This window comes from Trachypithecus francoisi, unplaced genomic scaffold (assembly GCF_009764315.1).
Source record: "Trachypithecus francoisi isolate TF-2019V2 unplaced genomic scaffold, Tfra_2.0 Lachesis_group18, whole genome shotgun sequence".
Taxonomy (NCBI): domain Eukaryota; kingdom Metazoa; phylum Chordata; class Mammalia; order Primates; family Cercopithecidae; genus Trachypithecus; species Trachypithecus francoisi.
The window spans coordinates 20,833,092-20,856,230 of record NW_022681463.1 but is presented as its reverse complement, the minus strand read 5'-3'; the positions used below and the strand labels follow the sequence as shown (position 1 = coordinate 20,856,230).

Sequence of the window (23,139 nt, the reverse complement as noted above, 5' to 3'; positions counted from 1 at the left end):
TCAGCCCCTGATACATATTTAATTTGTAAGCAACAATCCATTCAGGTGAAATAAACTATCCAAAAGAATAGATCATTAAGACCTAAATGAATTATATTTTTAAAAGGCATTTGCAAACCTATGTTTCACAAAGGTATAAATTTAAAAGGGAGGGATTAATAATATCATCACTTCTACTGCACTTAGTCCTAATGCAGTATTTATGTAACCAAAAATAACTTTCACGTATTTTGCCTCACCCATCAATCTGTTATAACTACTAGCTGACACGCATGCTCACTGAGACCAGAAGAGAGAAAAATACATTCAAGCCATTTAGGCTGGACACTGGAACTGCCAATTTTAGTGAAAAGCTCTGGACGATTTAATGACCTCCTTACTACCTGGTCCATCCTTCTTCCCTTTTTCATAACAGCTTGGATGGTTATGTAGACACTTTAGCTAACTTTAGTTCTTGTTCAAAATACCTATAATAACTTCAGAGAGTTGAACAGACATGAATATAAATTTAATTCCTAGCTATGACCAGAAACTATCATTTTCTTTTCCTCTTGAGAGACTACCCTCTCATAAAGCAAAAATTCCTCAGAGTGATGACAGGAAAACTATAAAGGTTTATAGCCAAAAGAGCCTCCTTATCTATCGATAAAGAAAGACAAATGCTTACCTGTAAGGCAAGTTTTAAAAGACTCACACTGAGAAAAGCACTGCTGTCCCTGATGTTGGCTACACAGCCCTGTTTCATGTTTAATCCAGAGCAAGGTTTCAAATTCTCGGAACCCAACCACAAGAGAGTATCAAGTGAATGGAAACAAGTGATGAGCAGAGGGATGAACGTGTCCAAATCAGAATCTCACTCTTCAAAGTGAGCTTGATGTCTTCATTCATCCTGACCCCAATGAAGGACCCCAAAAATGGGGACAGGTGCATGTACAGCCATGCATTCAAGGACTGTTATGAGAAGAATGTAGGAGGGGGTCAAGCCCTCCTAGAATACATTGGTGTCTGTGGCTTTCCTTTAAGGACAAAGCTGAACCTACTTGATCCATGATGTTTATAACAGACAACCATCTCATTCCAAGTCCTATCCAGGCCCCAATTTTTAAGACCTGGAAGGGCAGGTCACCAATTTCTCAAGCATCCAACATGACTGTGTTGCAAATAGCTAAGCAGCAGAAACTCTACATTGCTGTGGCTAAGCCTGTACTTTTCCTTCACAATACAGCTCCAAGAAACCGGGGGGTTCTGGACCATGCAGGAGTACCATAAATGATTATCTGAATGTCAATCATGTGATAGACTGCCTAAAATCCACCCGAAGTTGATCTATCATGTGAGTTTAACAAGACACCCACTTCCAACATGCGCACTCTAATTCCACCCAAAGAAGCTTCATGTGCCTTGGCACATGTTCAGTTAATTCCTCTAATTTGGAGAAAAGGTCAGAGAGGGCGTCCATGGCCAGATTTGCAAATATTTTCTTCTGAAATCAAAAGGAATTCACTTCCACTTCACCAACTCACGCTTTTGATGATTAACAGCTTCAGAGAGAAGAGTTAACACTTTGAACCAAGAAGATACAGTAGAGGAGAGGACATTTAAAGTGTCTGCAGCCAATGTGCAGGAAGAAACTGCATCTAACTCCAGGCAGTATTTGATAATTCTATGACTTCTGTAAACCTAAGGCTGCCTTGAGGTTGCTCTCTTGTTAATTAACTTGCATGAAATTACTTCCCACCGCCATACCCTCAACCCAAACAAAATCTGTAATAATATACCTTCAGCCAAGGAAAAAACCCACCTAATAATGTATCTCTAACAGAATAATAATGCAGCCACACAAAAAAATCATAAACACTGCAGTTGGCAAACTGCGGCTGGGTCCCATTGGGCCCAAGCAGGCCCAGCCAGTGTTGCGTGGTGATCACGTAGTCGGGGTGTACGCTCTTCTTCGCGAGATCTAAGGCGCCCAAGAACTGTTCTCTCTCCTGGGGACTCAAGGAATGGATGTTCTGCCGAATCACTGGCGGTTTCTTCCGATCGCAGTTGGGGCCCGTCCAGCCAAACTTGCAGTCTCCACAATTATAGCCGGCAAAGTTTCCTAGTTCACAAAACAGAAAGATGGAAAGGGAAGTGGGTTTATGTCGTTTGGAAGAAATTTCTGAATTTGTACTCTGAAATTTGAATGGAAGTGAAGATGAAGGCGCTTACACAAAGGCAAAGAAAGTCCATTTTCCTCCCGTGGTCTTCTCTTAAATGTTTCTATCTCCAAGTGGACTAAGTACTAGAGACTTTCCTAGACACATTCCCAGCAATGAAACAGGACATGAAATACGTTGTATACTGCAATGAGCTAAACTGTATTACCCCAAGTCCTAGCCCCCAGTATACCTAGTATGTGACTATATTTGGAGATAGTGCCTTTAAAGAGGTAATTACGGGTAAATGAGGTCCTTAGAGTAGGCCCTAATCCAATATGACTGGTGTCCTCAAAAGAAAAGGAAATTTGGACACAGTTTTAGAAGGAAAACCACATGAAGACACAGGGAGAAGACAGCGATCTTCTCCCTGGACAGAGGCCTCAGAGGAAACCAGCTCCCTGATCTCAGCCATCCAGCCCCCAGAACTGTGGGAGGGTGAATTTCAGTGTTTAAGCTGCCTAGTCTGTGGGACTTTGTTAGGGCAGCACTAGCAGACTCATGCACACACTCCTTCCTCCCAGGATCGCAGAGGTGTCTCCTGTGCCCGCTTCACGCCCACAAAAAGGGATGACACAGAACAGTTCTTTGATTTAGAGAAGGAAGGAAATACACAGCAAGCTAAAGATGAAACCAAAATAAATACATGGCTGGGCCCAGTGGCTCACCACCTGTAATCTCAGCACTTTGGGAGGCCAAGGCGGGCAGATCACTTGAGGTCTGGAGTTCGAGACCAGACTGGCCGACATGGTGAAACCTCATCTCTACTAAAAGTACAAAAAGTAGCCAGGCATGGTGATACATGCCCGTAATCCCAGCTACTACAGAGGCTGAGGCAGGAGAATGGCTTGAACCTGGGAGGTGGAGGTTGCAGTGAGCCGAGATCATGCCATTGCACTCCAGCCTGGGTGACAGAGCAAGACTCTGTCAAAAGAAAAAAGAAAAGAAAGAGACACAGAGACAGACACAGAGACAGAGAGAGAGAGAGAGAGAGAGAGAAAAGAAAAAGAAAAAGAAAAAGAAAAAGAAAGAAAGGAAGGAAGGAAGGAAGGGAAGAAAGAAAAGGAAGAAAGAAAGAAAAGGAAGGAAGGAAGGAAAGATGGAAGGAAGGAAAATACATGAATTAGCTGATTTCCAGGAATTTAGAAGAAATCTCATATTTAAAAAGCTGGCTTATTTCACAAATTTAACAGCATTAAGACAAAATCAGCTGAAGCTGGCAAGTCCTAAAGGTGAATCAGCAGCCATGATGTCAGGAAGTGTGTACCACCGCGGGATTTGTCAGCTGCACAAAGCTACCTGCTTTCTCAAAGTCCAGGGAAGGCAGACAGCACTAATAAGATCAAGCTCTGGGCATCTCTGATCAGCATCTCAAGTTTACATCCTTGTAGCTCGCCCCAGACTTTTCCCTTCTTAGCCTTCCAACTTATTGCATTGGGTATGACCAACACTTCACTCCTTAGGTTAGAGGGTAAAATTTGAATATCATTAGAGCAAAAGGCTGAAACAAAAGGGGATAATAATGCTTATCTCCCAGAAGATTAAAGGGATTATGTAAAGCATTTAAAGAGAGTGAACAGCTCACTTACTCCTCCTCCTCTACCTCATGCCCTAGGCCTATTTGCTTGCTTTTCCTTCTTCCTGGCACACTTTTCCCTCACTGTCTGCCTGAACTCCTCTTTACCCGCCTGACCCATTTCTCCTTTAAGCTTCACATTGGTGGTCTCTAAGGTCATTCTTGATTCCACAGGTCGGGGTTCAGGTCGGTTACTTCCTTGCACCTCATACATCCCCTTTCTTCACATTTATTTACACTGATTGTAAACATCTCTACACTTGTTTCAGCTCCAGGCAGCTGGAAGGCTGTGAACTCACTGTCTAGGCCTGTGCTTAGCCTTGTTCTAAACAAACATGCGTTGAGTGAATAAGTTGAGTGACTATCGAGCATGTATGTAGCAGACGATGCCACATACATTTTCTCTCCCTGTTCTGTGGGTTTGCAAAAAAAAGCAGCCCTATAAACAACTTTGGTAAACTACAAGTAGCAAAATAGAGGTAAGTAAAAAGTACTATGACCATAGGGGAAGGAGGGTTATTTGAATCTCTCAAGGAAAGGAAAATTTTCCAATAGCATGAAAACGAAATGATTAACAGCACTCTGTAAAGAAAATGCACAGGCTTCCTTTTCTATAGTGGATTTTTTTCATGGTTAAAGAAAATTTCCTTAAAATGTAAGTAGGGAGAATTTTTTCTAATTGTATCGGTTGAGTTTTTTGTTTTTTATAATATATTTTATATCTCACCTTTTACATAGCTCAATTATCTGTATTTTTCTGTTACAGCACTCTATGAGAACATAAGTAAAAATATTGAAAAAAAGGAAAAATTCTACTCTTCCCAAGACTAAAAATCATGTTTTTGAATAGTTTAACGTTAAAATATATGTTAATTCCCGGAGATAATTAAATACAAATTATTTATTTCACAAATACTTATGAAGCGGCTTCTATCTCATCAGATGCTACGCAAGATGCTTCAAGTTTTATGGACCTTGAAGTCTGTTTTTCCTGGGGCAACCTTACTAAAACTCTATGTTTTAAAAACAGATTTGATTAAAACATATCACCTACTCTGGCAGTATAGGAATGGAACATTGTTTTGAGAACTGAGTGAACAAAATGATGTGTCAAAAGAAGAGTAGCTACCCAGATTAAAACTCAGTCAAATTTCCAGCTTGTGATCTATAGCTGATTGGAGGTACATGTCTAGTCACCTCTCTACCGTAGAAGAGTAATTCCGTGCTTCATAATGCTGAGAAATCTGGATGATGATAATGTCGCTAGAGGTTCACTGATTGTAACCCTGGTTTGCATAAGTTGCTAGTGGAAGCCTGCAGAGTGTGGGGGAGAAGGCAGATGGGAATTTTTTGTACTTTCTCCCAAATTTCGATGTGAACCCAAAACTGATCTAAAATAATAAAGTCTCAATATTTAGAAATATTAATAAATAACACATCTAAATTTAATAATAATAATTTAATACATTCTTGCATTTAAAGGCATAACACTTGTTTTTGAGTTGGGGGTCTGATTGTTGAAATTGAGTAATTCATAATTTATGCCATGAGTTGGAGGACTACTCTATTTTCTTTGTCATGATTCTTTGTAGTTGGCAGAAACAAAATAATTGACTCTCTCATGTATTTATTTAATAATTTATTGAACACCTACTATCTAAAAGGTATCCAGCACTACACATGCACTGACAGTGAAGGAGGTGTGAGTGTGTGGGGGCAGGGGGTAGATAAATCTTTGTAGTTTTGACTCAGTTTTGCTGTGAACCTAAAACTGCTCTAAAGTCTATTAAAAAATACAACAATTTAACATGTCATCCTTTATGCTACCATAGCTTTTATGTTATAAAAAACGAGCACATTAATGTGGAGCACTTAGAACTACATCTGGTATATAGTGAGTTAAATATATATATATTTTTTATTTATATATTATAAATATACATATTTATTATATATAGAGAGAGAGAAAGTGGGGTTTTTTTTGTGTGTGTGTGTTTTGGTATTTTTTGGTCAAGATAGAGCCTCATTCTGTTGCCCAGGCTGGAGGGCAGTGACGCGATCTCAGCTCACTGCAACACCTACCTCCTGGGTTCAAGCGATTCTCCTGCCTCAGCCTCCCTAGTAGCTGGGATTACAGGTACACGCCACTACGCCTGGCTAATTTTTGTATTTTTAGTAGAGACGGGGTTTCACCATGTTGGCCAGGCTGATCTTGAACTCCTGTCCTCGGGTGATCTGCCTGCCTTGGCCTCCCAAAGTGCTGAGATTATAGGCGTGAGCCACCGCACCTTACTGTGAGTTCTATATTAAGCTATATTAAGTTATTATTACTAGTATTATTAGAAACCATGTATCAAATAGTACAGCAATTGTTTGTCTTCATATCTATCTTACATATCACTATACTGTGCACATCTTAAGAATCACGTCAGTTTTTCCCCCCCTCTGTATCTGAAGGGCCTAATTGATGCTAAATAAATGTCGGTTGGGTAGGTGGTGAAAGAATCAATGAATAATTGAATAAAAGGGATCAGACACTAGTGGATACAAACACAGATGGCCTCTGACTTATGATGGTTCAATTTAAATTTTTCAACTTAGGATGGTGCAAAATCAATATGCATTCAGTAGAAACTCTACTTCAAATATCCATGTAACCATGTTGGTTTTCACCTTCAGTACAGTATTTGATAAATTACATGAGATATTCAACACCTTATTATAAAATAGGCCTTGTGTGAGATGCTTTTTCCTAACTGTAGGCTAATGTTAGTGTTCTGAGCATATTTAAGGTAGGTTATGCTAAGCTACGATGTTCATAGGTTAGGTGTATTCAATGCATTTTTGACTTAATGGTATTTTCAACTTATGATGGATTATTGGGATGTAACCCCATCATAAGTCAGGAAGCATGTGTATAAATGAGGCATAATACCTTAGTCTAGCGGAAGTGAAGGACATGTACACAATGGCATTTCAACACAAGTCAAACTGTGGGAAAAGTGAATACAGAGAAGTAAATCAAGCTCCATTGGATGACAAATGATGAAATGATTAATCTTGATTCAGAAAATCAGAGATGCTTCACAACTATAGTGAACAAGAAACTTTAACATAACCAGAGTTGCCTCCAAAAGGCAATGTATAAGTTCTAATAAGAAAGTTTTCAACACCTGTGAAAAGAATGGGAGGGGGGAAAAAAAGAAAGCTTGTGTTTGTTTTGGAGCTCATTTATGACCCAGAAATGTATTCGATTAAAACATTCCTTTTCCAAGATGTCTCAGAGAAATTCTTCCAAAGCTCTGCAGTCGGATCCCTTTCATTTCTGAGTTTACAGACCTGACCTGAAGAATTTATTGAAATGCTGGAGGTGACTGAAAAATGTAACAACATGAAAGTCTAGCAGACAAAATGTTTATTTCTTTAATTTAGATTTCCTAGTAGCATCTTCCACCAATTTAACATAAGTTAGTTTTTCTCTTCTTAATCTACCAATGCAAAAAAATATAAGAAGAGAAGCATTTTAGAAAGAACTGTGTTATCTTACTGGGAAACAGAGAGAAAAGAAAAAAAAATGATTCCTAGATAATATCAATCTATTGATCATTGAATATGTTCTTGAGTGAAAATTAAATTTAAAGAGTCAAAGTCTTATGCTTACAAAGGACTAGGATAAAAATGGAAAAAGAGTGAGATCATCTAAACACCACACATTCCTACGTGAACTGCATCAGCTCAACCTCAGAAAGCCATTAGACTAAATAAGCTTGAAGCCCACCGATTAGTGAATTTACAAGGAACTCTAAATAGCCTATTCCTTTTAATTAGAGATTCTATTATTTTAATAACAATACTTTATACTTACATAGGTCCTTTCATCTACAGAACTCAAAAGGATTTTACAAGTGTGGTTTCATCATTATCCCCATTTCAGAGATTGGAAAATGGAGGCAATTAGTCACTTGTACAAACAAGAAGTTCACTGTCAACTGTTCAAAAACTATTTGGTGTACAAGTTTCTCAGAAGCCAAAAGACATAGCCGCAAATGGCATATTCTTATAAAGCCAACTGGCAGGTAAGCCTTATAAGGTGAACAGCAAATTCAAAGTCTCCTGCAATTCAGCTATTCCTGACAATTAAGCTCAGTGGCTTTTTTGTTTCAATTTCTCCCTACAGAGACTATAGAGAAACTCTCTACAGAGAATTTCACCATAGAATTTAGAGTTTTAAAAAACAAATCCCAGAACCTGTATGTGTTTCTACTTATTAGGCTGAAATTACTTTACCAGCTTCATGATTATGGAAACTATGAGGTGTTTATTTTCCAAAGAATTAGCAATATTTGGGGTCATCAATAGTCTGTTACAAGGTACTAATCTACATCTCTTCCTTGAGAAATTTTGGATCATCCAGGAGTGACCCAGTGACTCCATTCGCAAAAGAGTCATCAGGCTACTGTAGACAAAGTTCTTTGGGAGGCTCAGGATCCAGTTTCAATTCCAAAGATTGCCCCATAAAAAAGCTACCCTAGGAAGGCTAGCAACTTACTCTTTGGGGGAGAATTAATTGAAGGACATGTGTCCTGCTTTGGGACACACAGCACATCACAGAATGGTATTTACGACATACACAAAATAACTTCCCAGCTCAGTCATGAAGGACTTAGTCTCGTACCCTGAGATTCAAAGAAAAAGACCATGTAGCAAGATAAGTAGAGCCATCCAAAGTTGGTGTCACAATACAGTGGAATATTATTCAGCCTTTAAAAAGAAAAAAATTCTACCATTTGCGACAACATGGATGGACCTGGAAGACATTTGTGCTAAGTGAAATAAGTCAGTCTCAGAAGGAAAAACTCTGCATGATTCCTCTGACATGAGGCATCTAAAGTAGCCAAACATACAGAAGTACACGACAGAATTGTGATTACCAGGGGATGGGGGGGGGGTGATGGGGAGTTGTAAAGTTATAATGATACAAGATGAGCAGGTTCTAGAGATGTGCTGTACAATATAGTGCCTATAGTTAACAATAAGGCATTCAGCACTTACAAATGTGTTAAGAGGGCAGATCTCATGTTAACTGTTCTTACCCCAAAAGCAAAACATAAACAAAAACAAAGAACCACGAGGAACCTTTGGAGATGATGGATATGTTTATTATCTTGATTGTGGAGATGGCCACACAACTGTATAGGTATGTCCAGATACCAAATTGTGCACATTAATTATGTGCAGTGTTCTGTGTACCAATTATGCCTCAATAAAACTGAGAAACATTAAAAGCCTAGCAATTGAATTTATAGATACAGAAAATCTTAAGTTACCTTTAAAAAAATGTAGGTGTGGAAAGAGTTCTGTTCCTGATGAGTCTGGACTGAGCAGATAGTGAAGGGAGGTGAGCCACAGCCTGGAGGTGGGATCTCAGGGCCAGGCCTGGCCTTGACAATGGCTGGAGAGGCAGACCATCTCCCTGGAGGAAGCCCTGCTTCTTTGGACTGGCTTAGGCACATGGGATTTCCTTACAGCCTGAACTTAAAGGACAGGCCCTATTTCTGGCCCAATGCCTTTTTAGAGCAGGGGATCCTCCTTTTTTTTTTTTTTTTTTCTTTTTTTTTTCATTTTGAAAGTAGGTCTCCATGATCCTAAGTTCCTGTTACTTCTAGAGCAATATTTATAAACATTTCCTCAGCAAAGGGAAATAGCAATGATTCCTTCTATTCTACTATCCTCTATTCTTTCTATCCCTACCTAAAACAAACAAACAAGCAAAAAACTCACTAGCCAGGGCAAACATATAAAGAAGCTGGTAACAAAAAGAGTTAACGGTTATATGTGACTTCCTAAAGTCCTCTACCTCAGAATTCTATGCAATGCAGATTTACAACTTTTGAAAGTGTTGGCACTTTTTTTTTTTTTAAGACGCAGTCTTGCTCTGTTGTTGCCCAGGGTAGAGTGCAATGGCGCGATTTCAGCTCACTGCAACCTCCACCTCCCGCGTTCAAGTGATTCTCCTGTCTCAGCCTCCTGAATAGCTGGGATTACTGGTGCCACCATGCCTGGCTAATTTTTGCATTTTTAGTAGAGACAGGATTTCACCATGTTGGCCAGGCTGGTCTTGAACTCCTGACCTTCAATGATTCACCCGTCTTGGCCTCCCAAAGTGCTGAGATTACAGGTGTGAGCCGCTGTGCCTGGCCAGCACTTTTTCATTGATCGACATAGAAATAATTGTTCTAGAAGTATTTTGGGGTTTTGAACAAAAAAGTTACCGTGTTAGTGTGGTTTTCAGTCACGCTAACCATACCAGCAACCTGCTCCTCATTCGTCTAAAAAACCATGATAATTTTGAGAGGTCTATAGAAGCAAATGCTTAAATAACTTAGAAAAACTGAGTAATATATATCCAATAGGTTATTGAAATTTTTGCCATGATTAGTATCCAAAACTAGGACTTACGTATTCTTCTGAATGACAGAATTAAAAATATTACTACAAAATGATTATAAAGCCAGAATTTTTTTTTTAAGACAGATCTCACTTTGTTGCCCAGGCTGGAGTGCAGTGGCACGATTTCGGCTCACTGCAACCTCTGCCTCCTGGGTTCAAGTGATTCTCCTGTCTCGGCCTCCCAAAGTGCTGGGATTACAGGCTTGAGCCACCGCGCCCGGCCACTCCTGGCTAATTTTTGTATTTTTAGTAGAGACAAGGTTTCACCATGTTGGCCAGGCTGGTCTCAAACTCCTGACCTCAAAGTGACCCACCTACTTCGGCCTCCCAAAGTACTGGGATGACAGGCGTGAGCCACTGTAACCAGCCTAAAGCTAGAACTTTTAATGTGAAAAAAGAAATCTAATGTCTGGGCACTCATGGACATAAAGATGGTAACAACAGGCACTGGAAACTGCTAGAGAGGGGAGGCGGGGGCAGAGGTTGAAAAACTACCTACTGGGTGCTCCACACACTACCTGGGTGACGGGATCAATCATACCTCAAACCCCAGCACCATGCAATATACCTATGTCAGAAACCTGCACATGTACCCCCTGGATCTAAAATAAACTTGAAAGTTAAAAACAATCGAATGTCATTCCTACACCAACATCACAGGCCTTTGTATGTTCCGTTTCCGTTAGTAATACCTATTCAACCCCTTATGAAGCTCAATGACCTACATCCGCCTATGTTCCAGCATCCTGCGAGAACAGAAGTAAAAAGTGTTTTTAAAAGGAAAAAGTCTTCTGCAACCACCCAGCCTAAAACAGTGTCCAAGGGCTTTGCTGAGGTTGCTACTTGTGTTTTTTGTATTTCAGTGGCCCCCTGCCAGGCTTTGAGTGTTTAACCCCAAAGGGCACGGCTGCTGGAAACTGGAGATGGGAAAGACTGAGGAGGATTTGAAAAAGCCCCAAAGAGCTAGAGGAATGAGAAATGCACAGAGATGTCAAAGCAACAGGTAATGAGAGAGACCAGAGTCTAAAGGAAGGACACTGAGCAAATTTTGTGATGTCCAGTTCAAGTCCAGAGAAAAGTGACAAAAAGCCATTGTTATCTAATAACGACCCTCCCTGCCATAGCTCCTTGAGAAAGCTCCGTCTTGCCATCCCTCGACAATTTTGTCAAAGTTCCAACCCAGTCATAAGCTTTAATGAGAAACATGCACTCTGCTGAGGTCAGGAGTTCGGGACCAGCCTGGCCAACATGGTGAAACCCCATCTCAAAATACAAAAATTAGCCAGGCATGATGGTGGGTGCCTGTAATCCCAGCTATTTGGGAGGCTGAAGCAGGAGAATTACTTGAACCTGGGAGGTGGAGGTTGCAGTGAGCCGAGATAGTACCATTGCACTCCAGCCTGGGTGACAAACCAAGACTCCGTCTCCAAAAAAAAAAAAAAAAAAAAAAAATCTGTTCAAATCAGGAGAAATGTTGAGACCAGAACACCTGCCTTTGACTCCTGTCTTCTGCATGCTTGCCTCACCCATCCCTTTTCAACAAGTGCAAACCCATTTCAGGAGAGGGCACCGAATCCATCTTGAAAGGACTTGCTCCGAGTTTCAAAGCTCAGTCTTTTAAGCTCTTAAATTCCCCTTCCAACAAACAAGCCAATAGTATGTTGGCATGCATTCATATAAACAGGCTTGGCCCACGCCATATTTATTTAGTCTTCATAATTAGATGTACTAGAGGGTGTGAAGAATAAACCAGCACATCAGGCTTATTGAATATGCTTCCAACCAAAACCATCATTGGTTTGCCTTTCAAAGTCTAATCTAAGAGTCTCTGTCAAGAGTCTCATCTTTTCCTTAGGAGGAGCTCTTTTCCCAGCTCTGGCCCTCCCCACCAAGCTCGGAGCATGGGCCTCACCTGTGCACTTGCAGGTCCGGTGGAAGAATTTTCTTGGCCACTGCTCACGGTCATCCTGGTTTCGTAGGATGTAGGGACCACTCCAGCGCCTTGTGTCAGCTCGCACCTCTGTGCACTGTCCCCGGCCTTGCTGAGAGCCACAGACATCGGCCAACTCTGCACCCAGGCGTGGGCAGCATTCCTTGTTCACCAGGCTGTCCACCGTCATGCAGACTCGGGGGAACTGAGCCTGGGCTCCTGGCAGGATTTTGCAGTCCAAGCAACTGAGCAGAAGCCCCCACCAAAGGGGGCTCATGGCTTTATAATTGGGAGAGCTCTCTCTCTCTCTCTTACTTTCTTTGTCTCTATCCCACTTTTCTCCTTATCTTCCACTCTTTCAGTCTTTTTTCTTTTCAGTATATTTTCTTTTTCTTTGCATTCTATTCCTCTCCTTAAAAAAATAACCACAAGAATCACAGAGGTTACATGTGTGCACGTGTGTACATGAACATGCACACACGATTTTACGTGATTCAAACAACTAACAGATTTAATTTCCTTAGAAGCGCCTCTAACAACCAAATTTAATGAGGGTAGCGCTTCTCGCCATCTTCCTCCGTTAAATCAGGCTTTGTCTAATTGAGTTAATTTACAGAGGACCCAGTCATACTACTTATTATGCTGGTATTTCTAAACCCTCTCGCTCCCTCCTTAGCTCTTGACTTTAATTGCCTTGAACTCAGTTCAAAAGCCAAACACCGGGCTGCTTTTATTCTCTCTGGCTTGCCAAGCCACGGGGCCTTGTGGGCTTGTGTAAGGGCTGGGAGAAGGCTTCATTAGGGGGATTAGTATTAGAGAAACCCTCATCATTAGCACATGACCCAAAGTGCACAATAAAGGAGATCATTTCTGGCTTTGTTTCAGGAGGGCAAAAGCATCTTCTTTATGTGGGCTCATGTGCTCTAGCCAAACTTGTGACCTCAGACATCCTGGGGAGTCAATAGATGCAGTGAGCTCTTCGTCAAAGACCCTTTACAGACAAGCTCACTTTGCTAACTACAATGCACTCATGGCTGCTTTCTGACATGTGTGCAAAAAAGACCATAATAGGGGGTCATGCAACTTCAAAACTAAAGAAACATTTATTTAGAACCAGGGTACAAGGGATTGCTTTGTTTCACAATTGGGAATCCTCTTCCCTCCAAATAATAACTTACTCTTCTCCTATTCAGCACATCTATGCAGCAATATATTTTTTTTAATTACGTGAAGTAGCATGCCACCAGAAACTCACAATTGTCATTATCTGATTGTATGGAAGGCACTGGAACCATCTGGAATGAAGACTTGCAAGCAAATCTTTTTGACTAAAGTGAAGCATGACCGAACTTCAGTCTAGCAAGCAATGCCTCCTGGTGCTTCTGGGGAATGGTCAGGTCAGCGACAGTGGCCACCTGTCAGAGTATCCTTTTATTTTTTCACAGTGGAAACAGGACTGTCTTTGCACCTGTTTCATGGTGGAAAGAGGACTTGGTGCCACAAGGATGCGAAACGGCTTCAGCTAGTTTCTAAGAATATACTTGAATGTAAAGACACATATTCTTACGTTTCAAAGCAAATTCCTAAGGTGAAAACAATCATAAAGGTATTCCCACCCCCGTCCCTCTGTGCCACCCCTTGATGTTAAGTTGCTATGACTAATTAAATGGCAGTTCTTATGTCTGGCTCTACACCAATATCAGCCTGTACCACAGCCCTACTGAACCAGAATCTCTGAGGATGTTCCAGATACCAACCAGCCTTTGTTAGAAAGTATCTAGGCAATTCTAATGTGCAGCCAGAGTTGAGAATCACTGAATCAGAATACAGCAGAGCGCCAAAGGAAATATTGCAACAGCATCAGCTAAAAGAGACCATGTGTAATAGTTTCCTGAGGTTTCTGTAACAAATGACCACAAACTGGATGACTGAAAACAACAGAAATCTATTTTCTCACTGTTCTGAAGGCCAGAAGTCTGAAATGAAGGTGTTGGCCGGACTGGCATGTGTCAGCCAGGCGGCTGCACTCTCCCTGGAGACTCTAGGCTAGAATCCTCCTTGCCTCTTCAAGCTTCTGGCAGCTGCTGTCAATCCTTGGCTTGAAACTGCAGCTCCAATGTCTGCCACAGCCCCACGGTCTTCTCCCCATCTGTCCATGTTTTTCCTCCATGTCTGTTTCTCATAAGGACTTTTACTGGATGTAGAGCCCACTCAGGTAATCCAGGATGATCTCATCTCAAGATTCTTCACTCAATTACATCTGCAAAGAAGACTCTTTTTTCCAAATAAAGTCACATTCACAGGTTCTGGGACATGGATATATCTTTTGGGGAAGTCAACATTCAACCTAACACATCATGGGTGGAAAGAAACTTGGGGTCCTAAAATCGCAAAATCTCAAGGGTTTTTGAAACCTTTATTTTGGAGCTCATTCATTGCTTCCATGTGTATTTATTGACTGACACTTCATGCCAGCACTGTGACACTTGGGAATTTTATTCTATGTTTTTGTGAAGCCTTGGGTCTCCATAAATGTTAAGATAAAATTTCTTGGATGTTAAAACTGATGGAGTCAATAATTCTCATGTCAGAATGCCCCAGGTCTAAGTCCTAGGATCTCTTTTCTTTCATTTCCACACTTGCTCGATAACTCAGCTAGTCTGAGGCCTTAAATGCAGGCTATCGTGACTTTCCAAAATTACAACTCTGACTTTGACCTCAGTTGTGAGCACCAGACTCATATTATTTAACTTCCTACTGGACCTCTCTACTTGAAGGTTTACATATTTCTCACCCAAGTTGAGAACTTTTGCTCTCTCCTCCCAAATGTGTTCTCCATTGGTCTTCTCTATCTCCACAAAGAGCATCACCACAACCCTACAAGTCATCTTTGAGTCCTCTTTCCCACTTCTGCATGTGTGCTTTCCAATGCACTTCAAGTAAAATCTAAGGTACTTTGCATGTGCTACTCAAAGTGCGGCCAACAGATCCGTGAATAGTGTGTTCCTGGTTTACATCAACATAAGAACAATGAGAACAGAAATTGAAAGTCAACACTGGGAAATTTTCACAGCAATTTGACATATGCCTGAATGTTATGCCAATGTCAAATTGCACTTGTCACCATCTAAAGTTATCTGACTTATTGGTTAGGTGGCTGAAAGTTTGTCTCATCTACTGGGCTATAAGTTCGTTAACTCTGCTGTGTGTTTCCAACATGTGCAACAGTATTTGGCAAATAGAGGCTACTTGATAAATAGTTGATGAATAAATATTCCCAATTCAACATTTTATGTTCATCAAAAGGGCCTCATTATTATAGTGACTGGTTTTATACAAATTAAATGCTTTTATTTTGAATATATAAAACACATTTAGACTAATAATGACCACTATTATGCTGGGGGTTTCATGCTACGTTTTGTGAAACTGCTGCAAATGTTTGAAAACCACCAACCTGACATCACTATGACCCATGAACTCCCTCCTCAGTGTTTCCAACAAAACATCACTAGTGAGGAGGTTCTCACAACATTTCAGCAACAGTTCTAAGGGCGAGGAAATTCTTCCTTTTAAATAAGTTTTTGGCCTGGTACAGTGGCTCGTGCCTTGTAGTTCCAACATTTTGGGAGGCCAAGGCAGGCAGATCACATGAGCCCAGGAGGTTGAGATCAGCCTGCGCAACATGGTGAAACCCCATGTCTACTAAAAACACAAAAATTAGCTGGGCATGGTGGCATGGTGGCACCTGTAGTCCCATCTAGTAGGGAGGCTGAGGCGGGAGGATTTCTTGAGTCCAGGAGGTTGAGGCTACAGTGAGCCATGATTGCACCACTGCACTCCAGCCTGCACAAAAGAGCAAGACCCTGTCTCAAATAAATAAAAAAAAATAATAAGTTTTTAACATTAAGTATAATTTCAACTAAATTTAAATATAAATTTAAATGTAAATATATAATTATAAATGTTAAATAAAATTCCTTTCCCCATTGCTTTCATCAAAAGCCTATGGTAACCCAGTTGGGCTCCCTAGAATAGGTGCAGTACATTTTCCACAGGCGTTTCTCCCTTTTTTTTTTTTCAGACTAAATATTCTCCATTCCTTTCCATTTTCTTTCATATGACTTAGTTTGTTTTTTGTTTTTGAGATAGAGTCTCGCTGTGTCACCCAGGCTGGAGTGCAGTGGCACGATCTCGGCTCACTGCAACCTCCGCCTCCCAGTTCAAGCGATTCTCCCGCCTCTGCCTCTCGAGTACCTGGACTACAGGCACCCACCACCACACCTGCATAATTTTTGTATTTTCAGTAGAGATGAGGTTTCACCATGTTGGCCAGGCTGGTCTCAAACCCCTGACCTCAGGTGATCCTCCCACCTCAGCCTCCCAAAGTGTTGGGAGTTTACAGGTGTGAGCCACAGTGCCCGGCCCATATGACTTAGTTTTAAATGTCCCCATCAGCCTAGTCTTTTTTATGGACAACACAGGTCACGATTTGACCTCTGAATGCAGGTTTCCCATAACTTAATTCAACGTTCCTGCTACAATCTAAGCAAAGATAACTGAAAAAGAATTACCTTGTAAGCTTTGCTAGACAGTCACATCACCTCATCAATTTTGTCTACATCCACTCAGGGTAACTCATGCTGCAGTTAAGACCTCAAAATGTCATTTGGCTTATGAAAGAAATGTTTACTTCTTATGCAGCCTGCACATCCACCACGTGTCTGTCAGCTGTGACTGTGCTGTACACTGTATTCACTCCAGGACTCAAAGTGAAGCAGCATCTTTTCATTCCTTTCATTCTGCTAATTTTGCATCAAAGTAGAGGCCAGTGATGGGCCACTACTTGGAAGAGGTCCACCTCACTCACGTCTGCTCCCACCCCATTGGCAAAATGCAAGTCCATAGACAAGACAGCTGCCCTCAAAGACAGGGGTTCTGTGAGGATGGCCCCTTTAGGGAGAGTCAAGAAGTATTTTATTTTTACTGCATTTGAAATCAACTTAAAGCCCTGTGTCATTTTCATATAGCTTTCACATGGCTGCCTTAAAGTCAGACGCCTCTCCTATCCCCATCTCCTCTTCTATTCGTATGGAATTGCCTTTTGAGGTCTGCATTAGTTTGCTTTAGCTTCCATAACAAAATGCCACAGAGTAGATGGCTTAAACAACAGAATCTTACTTGCCCACAGTTCCGGAGACTGAAAGTTCACGATGAAGGCGTAGGCAGGGTTGGATTCTTCTGTCAAGGCCTCTGTCAAGGCCTCGACTTGCAGAGAGCTTCCCTATTGCTGCCCCGTGCCACAGTCTTTCCTCTCTGCACATGCACTTCTGGTGCCTTCTTGTGTGTCTAAATTTCCTTTTTCTAATATGAACACTGGTCAGATTAGATTGAGCCCCAGCCTGACAACTTCATTTTTAACTTAATCTCCTCTATAAAGGCCCTGTTGCCAAATACAAGTTATATTCTTGGGTGCTGCAAGTTGAGACTTGAACGTAGGAATTTTTGGGAGGACCCAGCTCAGCTCCTAACAGGTTGTAAATGAAAGGGTTTATTTCACCTCTGTTCAAAGTTGTCATATTAAATGGGCATAAGCAACAGGATTTCTTTCATTCCTGCCTTTGTCCTAACTACACATTTGGTTGGCCTGTCTTTATTGTCTTCATATCCCAGTTCATCGATGAAAATGACCAATGTCAAGGTCCATGGCAGGACTTGAGACATGTCACCAAACAAAGGGGTCTCACTCTGGCATTCTGCTGGGTGGCGGGGTGGGGCAGGGGGACAGAAGAGGAACTTCAGGGGGATCTTTGAACATCCTGAAATTGTGTGGAAAATTGAGCATGGGTCTTTTTCTGTCAAGAAGATTGATAGACTTTGTTAGCTTCTCAAATGGATTCACGACACTGCCCTTGAGACTTTAGCACAGGTAGAACCCTGGAGGGCTCTGTGAGAGAACTTAGAGACCCTGGACATCAACGGTGTTTCCAAAGGATGCCATGGCCATTAACCACCAGTCTGTTTGTTCACAGTGGAGGCACCTGTATAGCTCACTGCCTTTCTCCTAGAATGGCAGAGCCCCTGAGCTTTCCTGTATTCACCTGGGCTTAGAAGAAAAGCCTTAAATACTTAAAGGAAAAGGCTTCAATGAAGCTGCAACTCCATCAGCCTTGCACAAATACAGTGTCTGGCACATAGGAACACTTATCAAAATATTTGTTGAGTAAATGAACCATCATCTATAGTATCCTCCCCAAATTCACAATCATTCCTAAAAAAGGCAGGTCACTATTTCATGGAAACACCTACCTCGAGGTCCCATACCTTGAAGGAGAGCAGAGAAAACAAAATGGGGCAGGAAGTAATAATACTGATGCTTGATAGGTGAGAAAGGGCTCAAAGTACTGATTATTTAGCCAGGAGAATTGCTAAGGAGTGACAATGATTTTCAAAAAGATAAAGAGATTTACTTTGCATTTGGAAGGATACGGCTACAGGTGATCTATATGTTGTTAAGTGCTCAATGTCATTGGGTTCGTGGTCTTTTTTAGTTCCTTGTGTTGCTTGATTGCATGATTTTAAAAGTAAGAAAGCAGCCTAATGTATTAAGTCCCTACTATGCTCCTGGCACTAAGCTAAGGGTGAGTATATAATGCTTCTAGTTATTTATTCACTGTTTATTATCCTCACTTTACAGAAGAGGAAACAGAGCCTGCCAGACCTCGGGTAACAAGCCCTGTGACAGAGCTGTGTTTTCCTGACTCCAAAGTTGTGGTCTTTTCACCACGTCGAGTTGTCAAACTCATCATCTTCTCTGGGGAAGTCAACACAGTGCTTCATACTAAGGGACTGATGGAAACTTACAATCTCTTATCTCCTACTCCATGCCAGATACTACGCTAAGCTTGCTTTCCTTACCCTTTGTTATCTCATTTAAATTCCAAGAAACTGCTGCTGAAAATGTTAGTATTTCTAATTTAAGTGAATTGATTTAACATTGCTACCCTAGATGGAAGCCCTAAGCACATCAGAATAGAATTAAGAAGTCCTCATTCTGATGGGGGAGATTGATTAAAGTTGAGAATAAGGGTTGGGCTCTTCCTAGCCTTGCAATAACTAAATTACCTTTTAGTATTAAGCCATCAGCCTGCATTAGGGCATGATTTGGAAAAACATCCTGTGAAACTTATAAGGTATTTTTAATATCATCAAACACATTTCCTAGTGTCATTTTATGGGGATCCAGGGAGAGATTTCTTGCAGGCTTCAGGATCCAGGAAGGCTGTACTTCCTCACAGAAACCAGTTTATCCAGGACTATTGGACCACGTGAATCTAAGGATGGTATTTCTTTCTTTACCTTGGCCAGTTATGAAGCTTAGAGCCAAATTTGCAGCCCCCACATCAAGCAACTGATTCATGCAGTATCTACTTTAATATTTTCCTTCCCTTATGTTCCTGGGTTCTGGGATTCTTATTTTATCCTTTTGCAAATTTATGTATTTCTCTAGCTTGTCTCGAATCCTTTGAGAAATGAGACAGACAGACAGACAGACACACACACATATTTCTGTATAAGTGCAAAGGTAATAAACACCCAGCCAAGTTGTTGTTTACAAAACAGGGCTTAGAGAAGAGTTGGAGAAGAATCCCTAAAAAGTTGGTATAAGTGAATACAGATCTAAGGACATAAGCTAAGAAGATCTCAGATCATAAGTATGACTGTAACTAAACATTGCATTATTTGCAAAAGAGAAAGTCTTTGTTAGAAACCGAATAGCAGAATTCAAGAGGGGATATCTCATGGGTGTATTGAGACCATTGGTTATCAATGGAAGCCATCAAATCAAGGACTATTATAAGGAATGTTCTGAAACCCAGTAAAGAGAGGCAGCTGTGTATCATAGAGCTTAATCGTCTGAGAGTAGAAAAGTGCCTTATTAGAAAGCAATTCATTTTACTACCTCTTTTTACAGCTGAGGCAAGGCTAAGTGAAAAGGGATGTTCTGCATACTTTCATTTTGCATGCCGGTACCTAGCACCAACTTGCACATAAGAAGGACTCAATGTATATTCATGACATTCTGAATTAGATACCTTAGAGAATTTGTGAGTGAATGATACAGGGTAGACATGCATGACTTTGGAACTAGGATGCCAGCCTATGCCTTCCTATGCCAGTCTGTGTGTTCAAAGGAGGAAGAAATGGCTCAAAGCCTGGGAAGCAATTGAAGAGAACGGTAGATTTGTTAGAGCCATGGCTAACATTAATACAGAGAAAACATATGCATCTTTCTGCTTGCCAACGAGTCGCCTGCTCTTTTCTGCTGTGCCTCTGAATGTGAAAATCCTCCCCGTTTTTTAGTCCCCTGCTCATCTTCCCTGTCTGATGCTTTTTGATCTATTCTTTGCTGCCTCATCATAGGGAAAAGAGATTATTTTTTTTCCCTGTGACCAAGTTGTTTCCTAAATGCTGGACATCTGTCCTGATAAGGGTTTTGCTTTCTACATCTAAGAGCCTTTTTTCTTCTTGGTGGTATGAATTGTTCTTCAGAGGAACTAAGGGTTAGAAATAGGATGTGTGGTCTGTTATTTCAGTTGAGTGCATTTTTTTCATCTTGAATGCATTTTTGTAGTTCATCCTTAAGTCTGTGTTTATACAACAAACACTTTTTAGTTTCAGGTTTTGCATCATTTATCTTCATATTCGTCTTAGTTCTTTGTTATGCACACTGTGCCCTCTAATTCTTATTTTATCATTTTGTTTTTTATGCTTCATTCCGGTACATGAGTATTCAATTTGGATTTTTATGTGTACCCTTATAATTTAATGACTGATTTGGGTAAGCAAGAGCTACTCCTTCTTCACAATACAGTTCTCTGGGGGGGGAATCACTCTCTTCCTGCTCAATTCTGATCAAATCCAGAAAATACCACCTACACATTTGTGAGAGGTTGTATGGGCTGAAAAAATATATGTATTTTAACACAACTTTAGTACTAACAGATCTACCAGGGTTTATAGATGTACAATTTAGATTGTTCAGGGTCTAGAAGGATTTCCAAAATATATTGGCTGCCAGGCATGGTGGCTCACACCTGTAATCTCAGCACTTTGGGAGGCTGAAGCAGGAGGATCACTTGAGTTCAGGCGTTTGAGACCAGCCTGGCCAATATGGCGTAACCTATTTCTACAAAAAATACAAAAATTAGCCAGGCGTGGTGGTGCACGCCTGTAGTCTCAGCTACTCAGGAAAGCTGAGATGGGAGAATAGCTTGAGCCCAAGAGGCAGAGGTTGCAATGAGCTGAGATTGCACCACTGGATTCCAGCCTGGGTGATACAGCCAGATCTTCCTGTCTAATATATACACACACACACACACACACACATATACACATATATATATGCAAACACACACACATATATAGTCAAGAGAAAAACATAAGGTATATAGCTATGAACTATGTTTATGCTAACATGTACATGTGAGGGAGTAGGGGCAGGGAGTATATCTGTGTCTGTGACTTGTCTGTGTCTATCTGCCCATCTCTGTGTGGCAATGTATAGGATAAACACAAGAAACTGGTTGAGTGCTGTCCCTGGGAATGGGCGTAATGGGGTAAGGAACAGGAGAGGAAAGAACAATTATTTTCATTCTATACTTTTCTACATTTTGAATTTTGAACCATGCACATATAGTACTTAGTTTAAAAAATTCGTTAATAAAAAATTCCAGCTAAAACAATTTAGAATGATGAGTACTTGTGAGGATGACATTACATAAAGGAGGAATTTCCTGGAAGTACTAAGAAGAGTATAACCCAGTCAAAATCCCAGCAAGTTACTTTGTGAATAAGGACAAACAGTAGAAGTTTATACGGAGAGGCAAGAAACTTACCAGTTCTATGACCCTGGACAAGTGGTTATTCTCTTTCAGCCTCAGATTCCTCATCTGTAAACCTAAGATGAAGATATCTACTTAATAAGGTATAATTTTAAGGATTAAATATGGCATTGGATATAAATTGCCTAGCAGAATCTGGCACACAGTAGGTACTCAGCACATTTTTATTATTTCCATTAAACAATGCCACAAATTTCTACACAGGCAAACCATTAGTCTGACTCATTATATTATTGTTTATGTGTTTGAAAAATTACTACCCTCTTAATCAATAGCCCATATGACCTCTATTTCAATGGACAGCCAGGAAAGGCTAAAGGATCCTGCCAGAGTACTGAAAAATCCTCTCCAGTGAGAAAATGTTGATTCTAGGAATGATTAATACACACACACACACACTCATATACATGTCTAAACATCTAAGTATAAGTACTTTTAATATTTTTTTCTGGAAACTGAAGTATTTATAACTCTAACACATAGAAGATATTCTTGTCCGTAATGCAATATTACTACCCAGAAATGAAGTTAACTGTTTTCTTCTTAGATTCCACTTAATTAGTCAAATGATGATATGCTATGTTTATAGCTATGCTATTCTGTTAGCCTTGGAACTTAGGAATCTCCATCACTAATTATGACAAATACATGTGGAGACAAGGTTTAAAGAAGCCACAGAGAATGAATAAACCAAATAGGAGCCCTCTTATTAATTTCAAGAGCTGCCAAAAATAAATGCTATTATTAAAAATAAGGAAAAATATATTTTTCAAAAATTTCTTGACCTGAATCTGGTACTTTTACACCAAGTTCATTACTTCATCATTGCTGTCAGAAACCAACTAACCAAGGCCAGGTGCAGTGGCGCATGCCTGTAATCCCGGCACTTTGGAAGGCCGAGGTGAGTGGATCAGCTGAGGTCAGGAGTTCCAGACCAGCCTGACCAACATGGTGTAACCCTGTCTCTACTAAAAATACAAAAATTAGGTGGGCATGGTGGCGCACGCCTGTAGTCCCAGTTACTCAGGAGGCTGAGGCAGGAGCATTGCTTAAACCCGGCAGGTGGAGGTTGCAGTGAGT

The 23,139-nt window shown here is 40.7% G+C and overlaps 1 protein-coding gene across 1 annotated transcript in view; it reads right to left on the bottom strand.

Moving 5' to 3' along the window:
* The window catches only part of DCT (dopachrome tautomerase), a 42,412-nt gene extending 29,556 nt beyond the window's left edge, over nt 1–12,856 (bottom strand). The window contains exons 1-2 of the mRNA XM_033177432.1: nt 12,137–12,856; nt 1,802–2,101 (exon numbers count right to left, since the gene is read on the bottom strand). Of these exons, the coding sequence (XP_033033323.1) occupies nt 1,802–2,101; nt 12,137–12,431 (595 nt within the window). The 5' untranslated portion in view covers nt 12,432–12,856. The remainder of the gene's footprint in view (nt 1–1,801; nt 2,102–12,136) is intronic.
* Between the last annotated feature and the right edge of the window lie 10,283 nt (nt 12,857–23,139).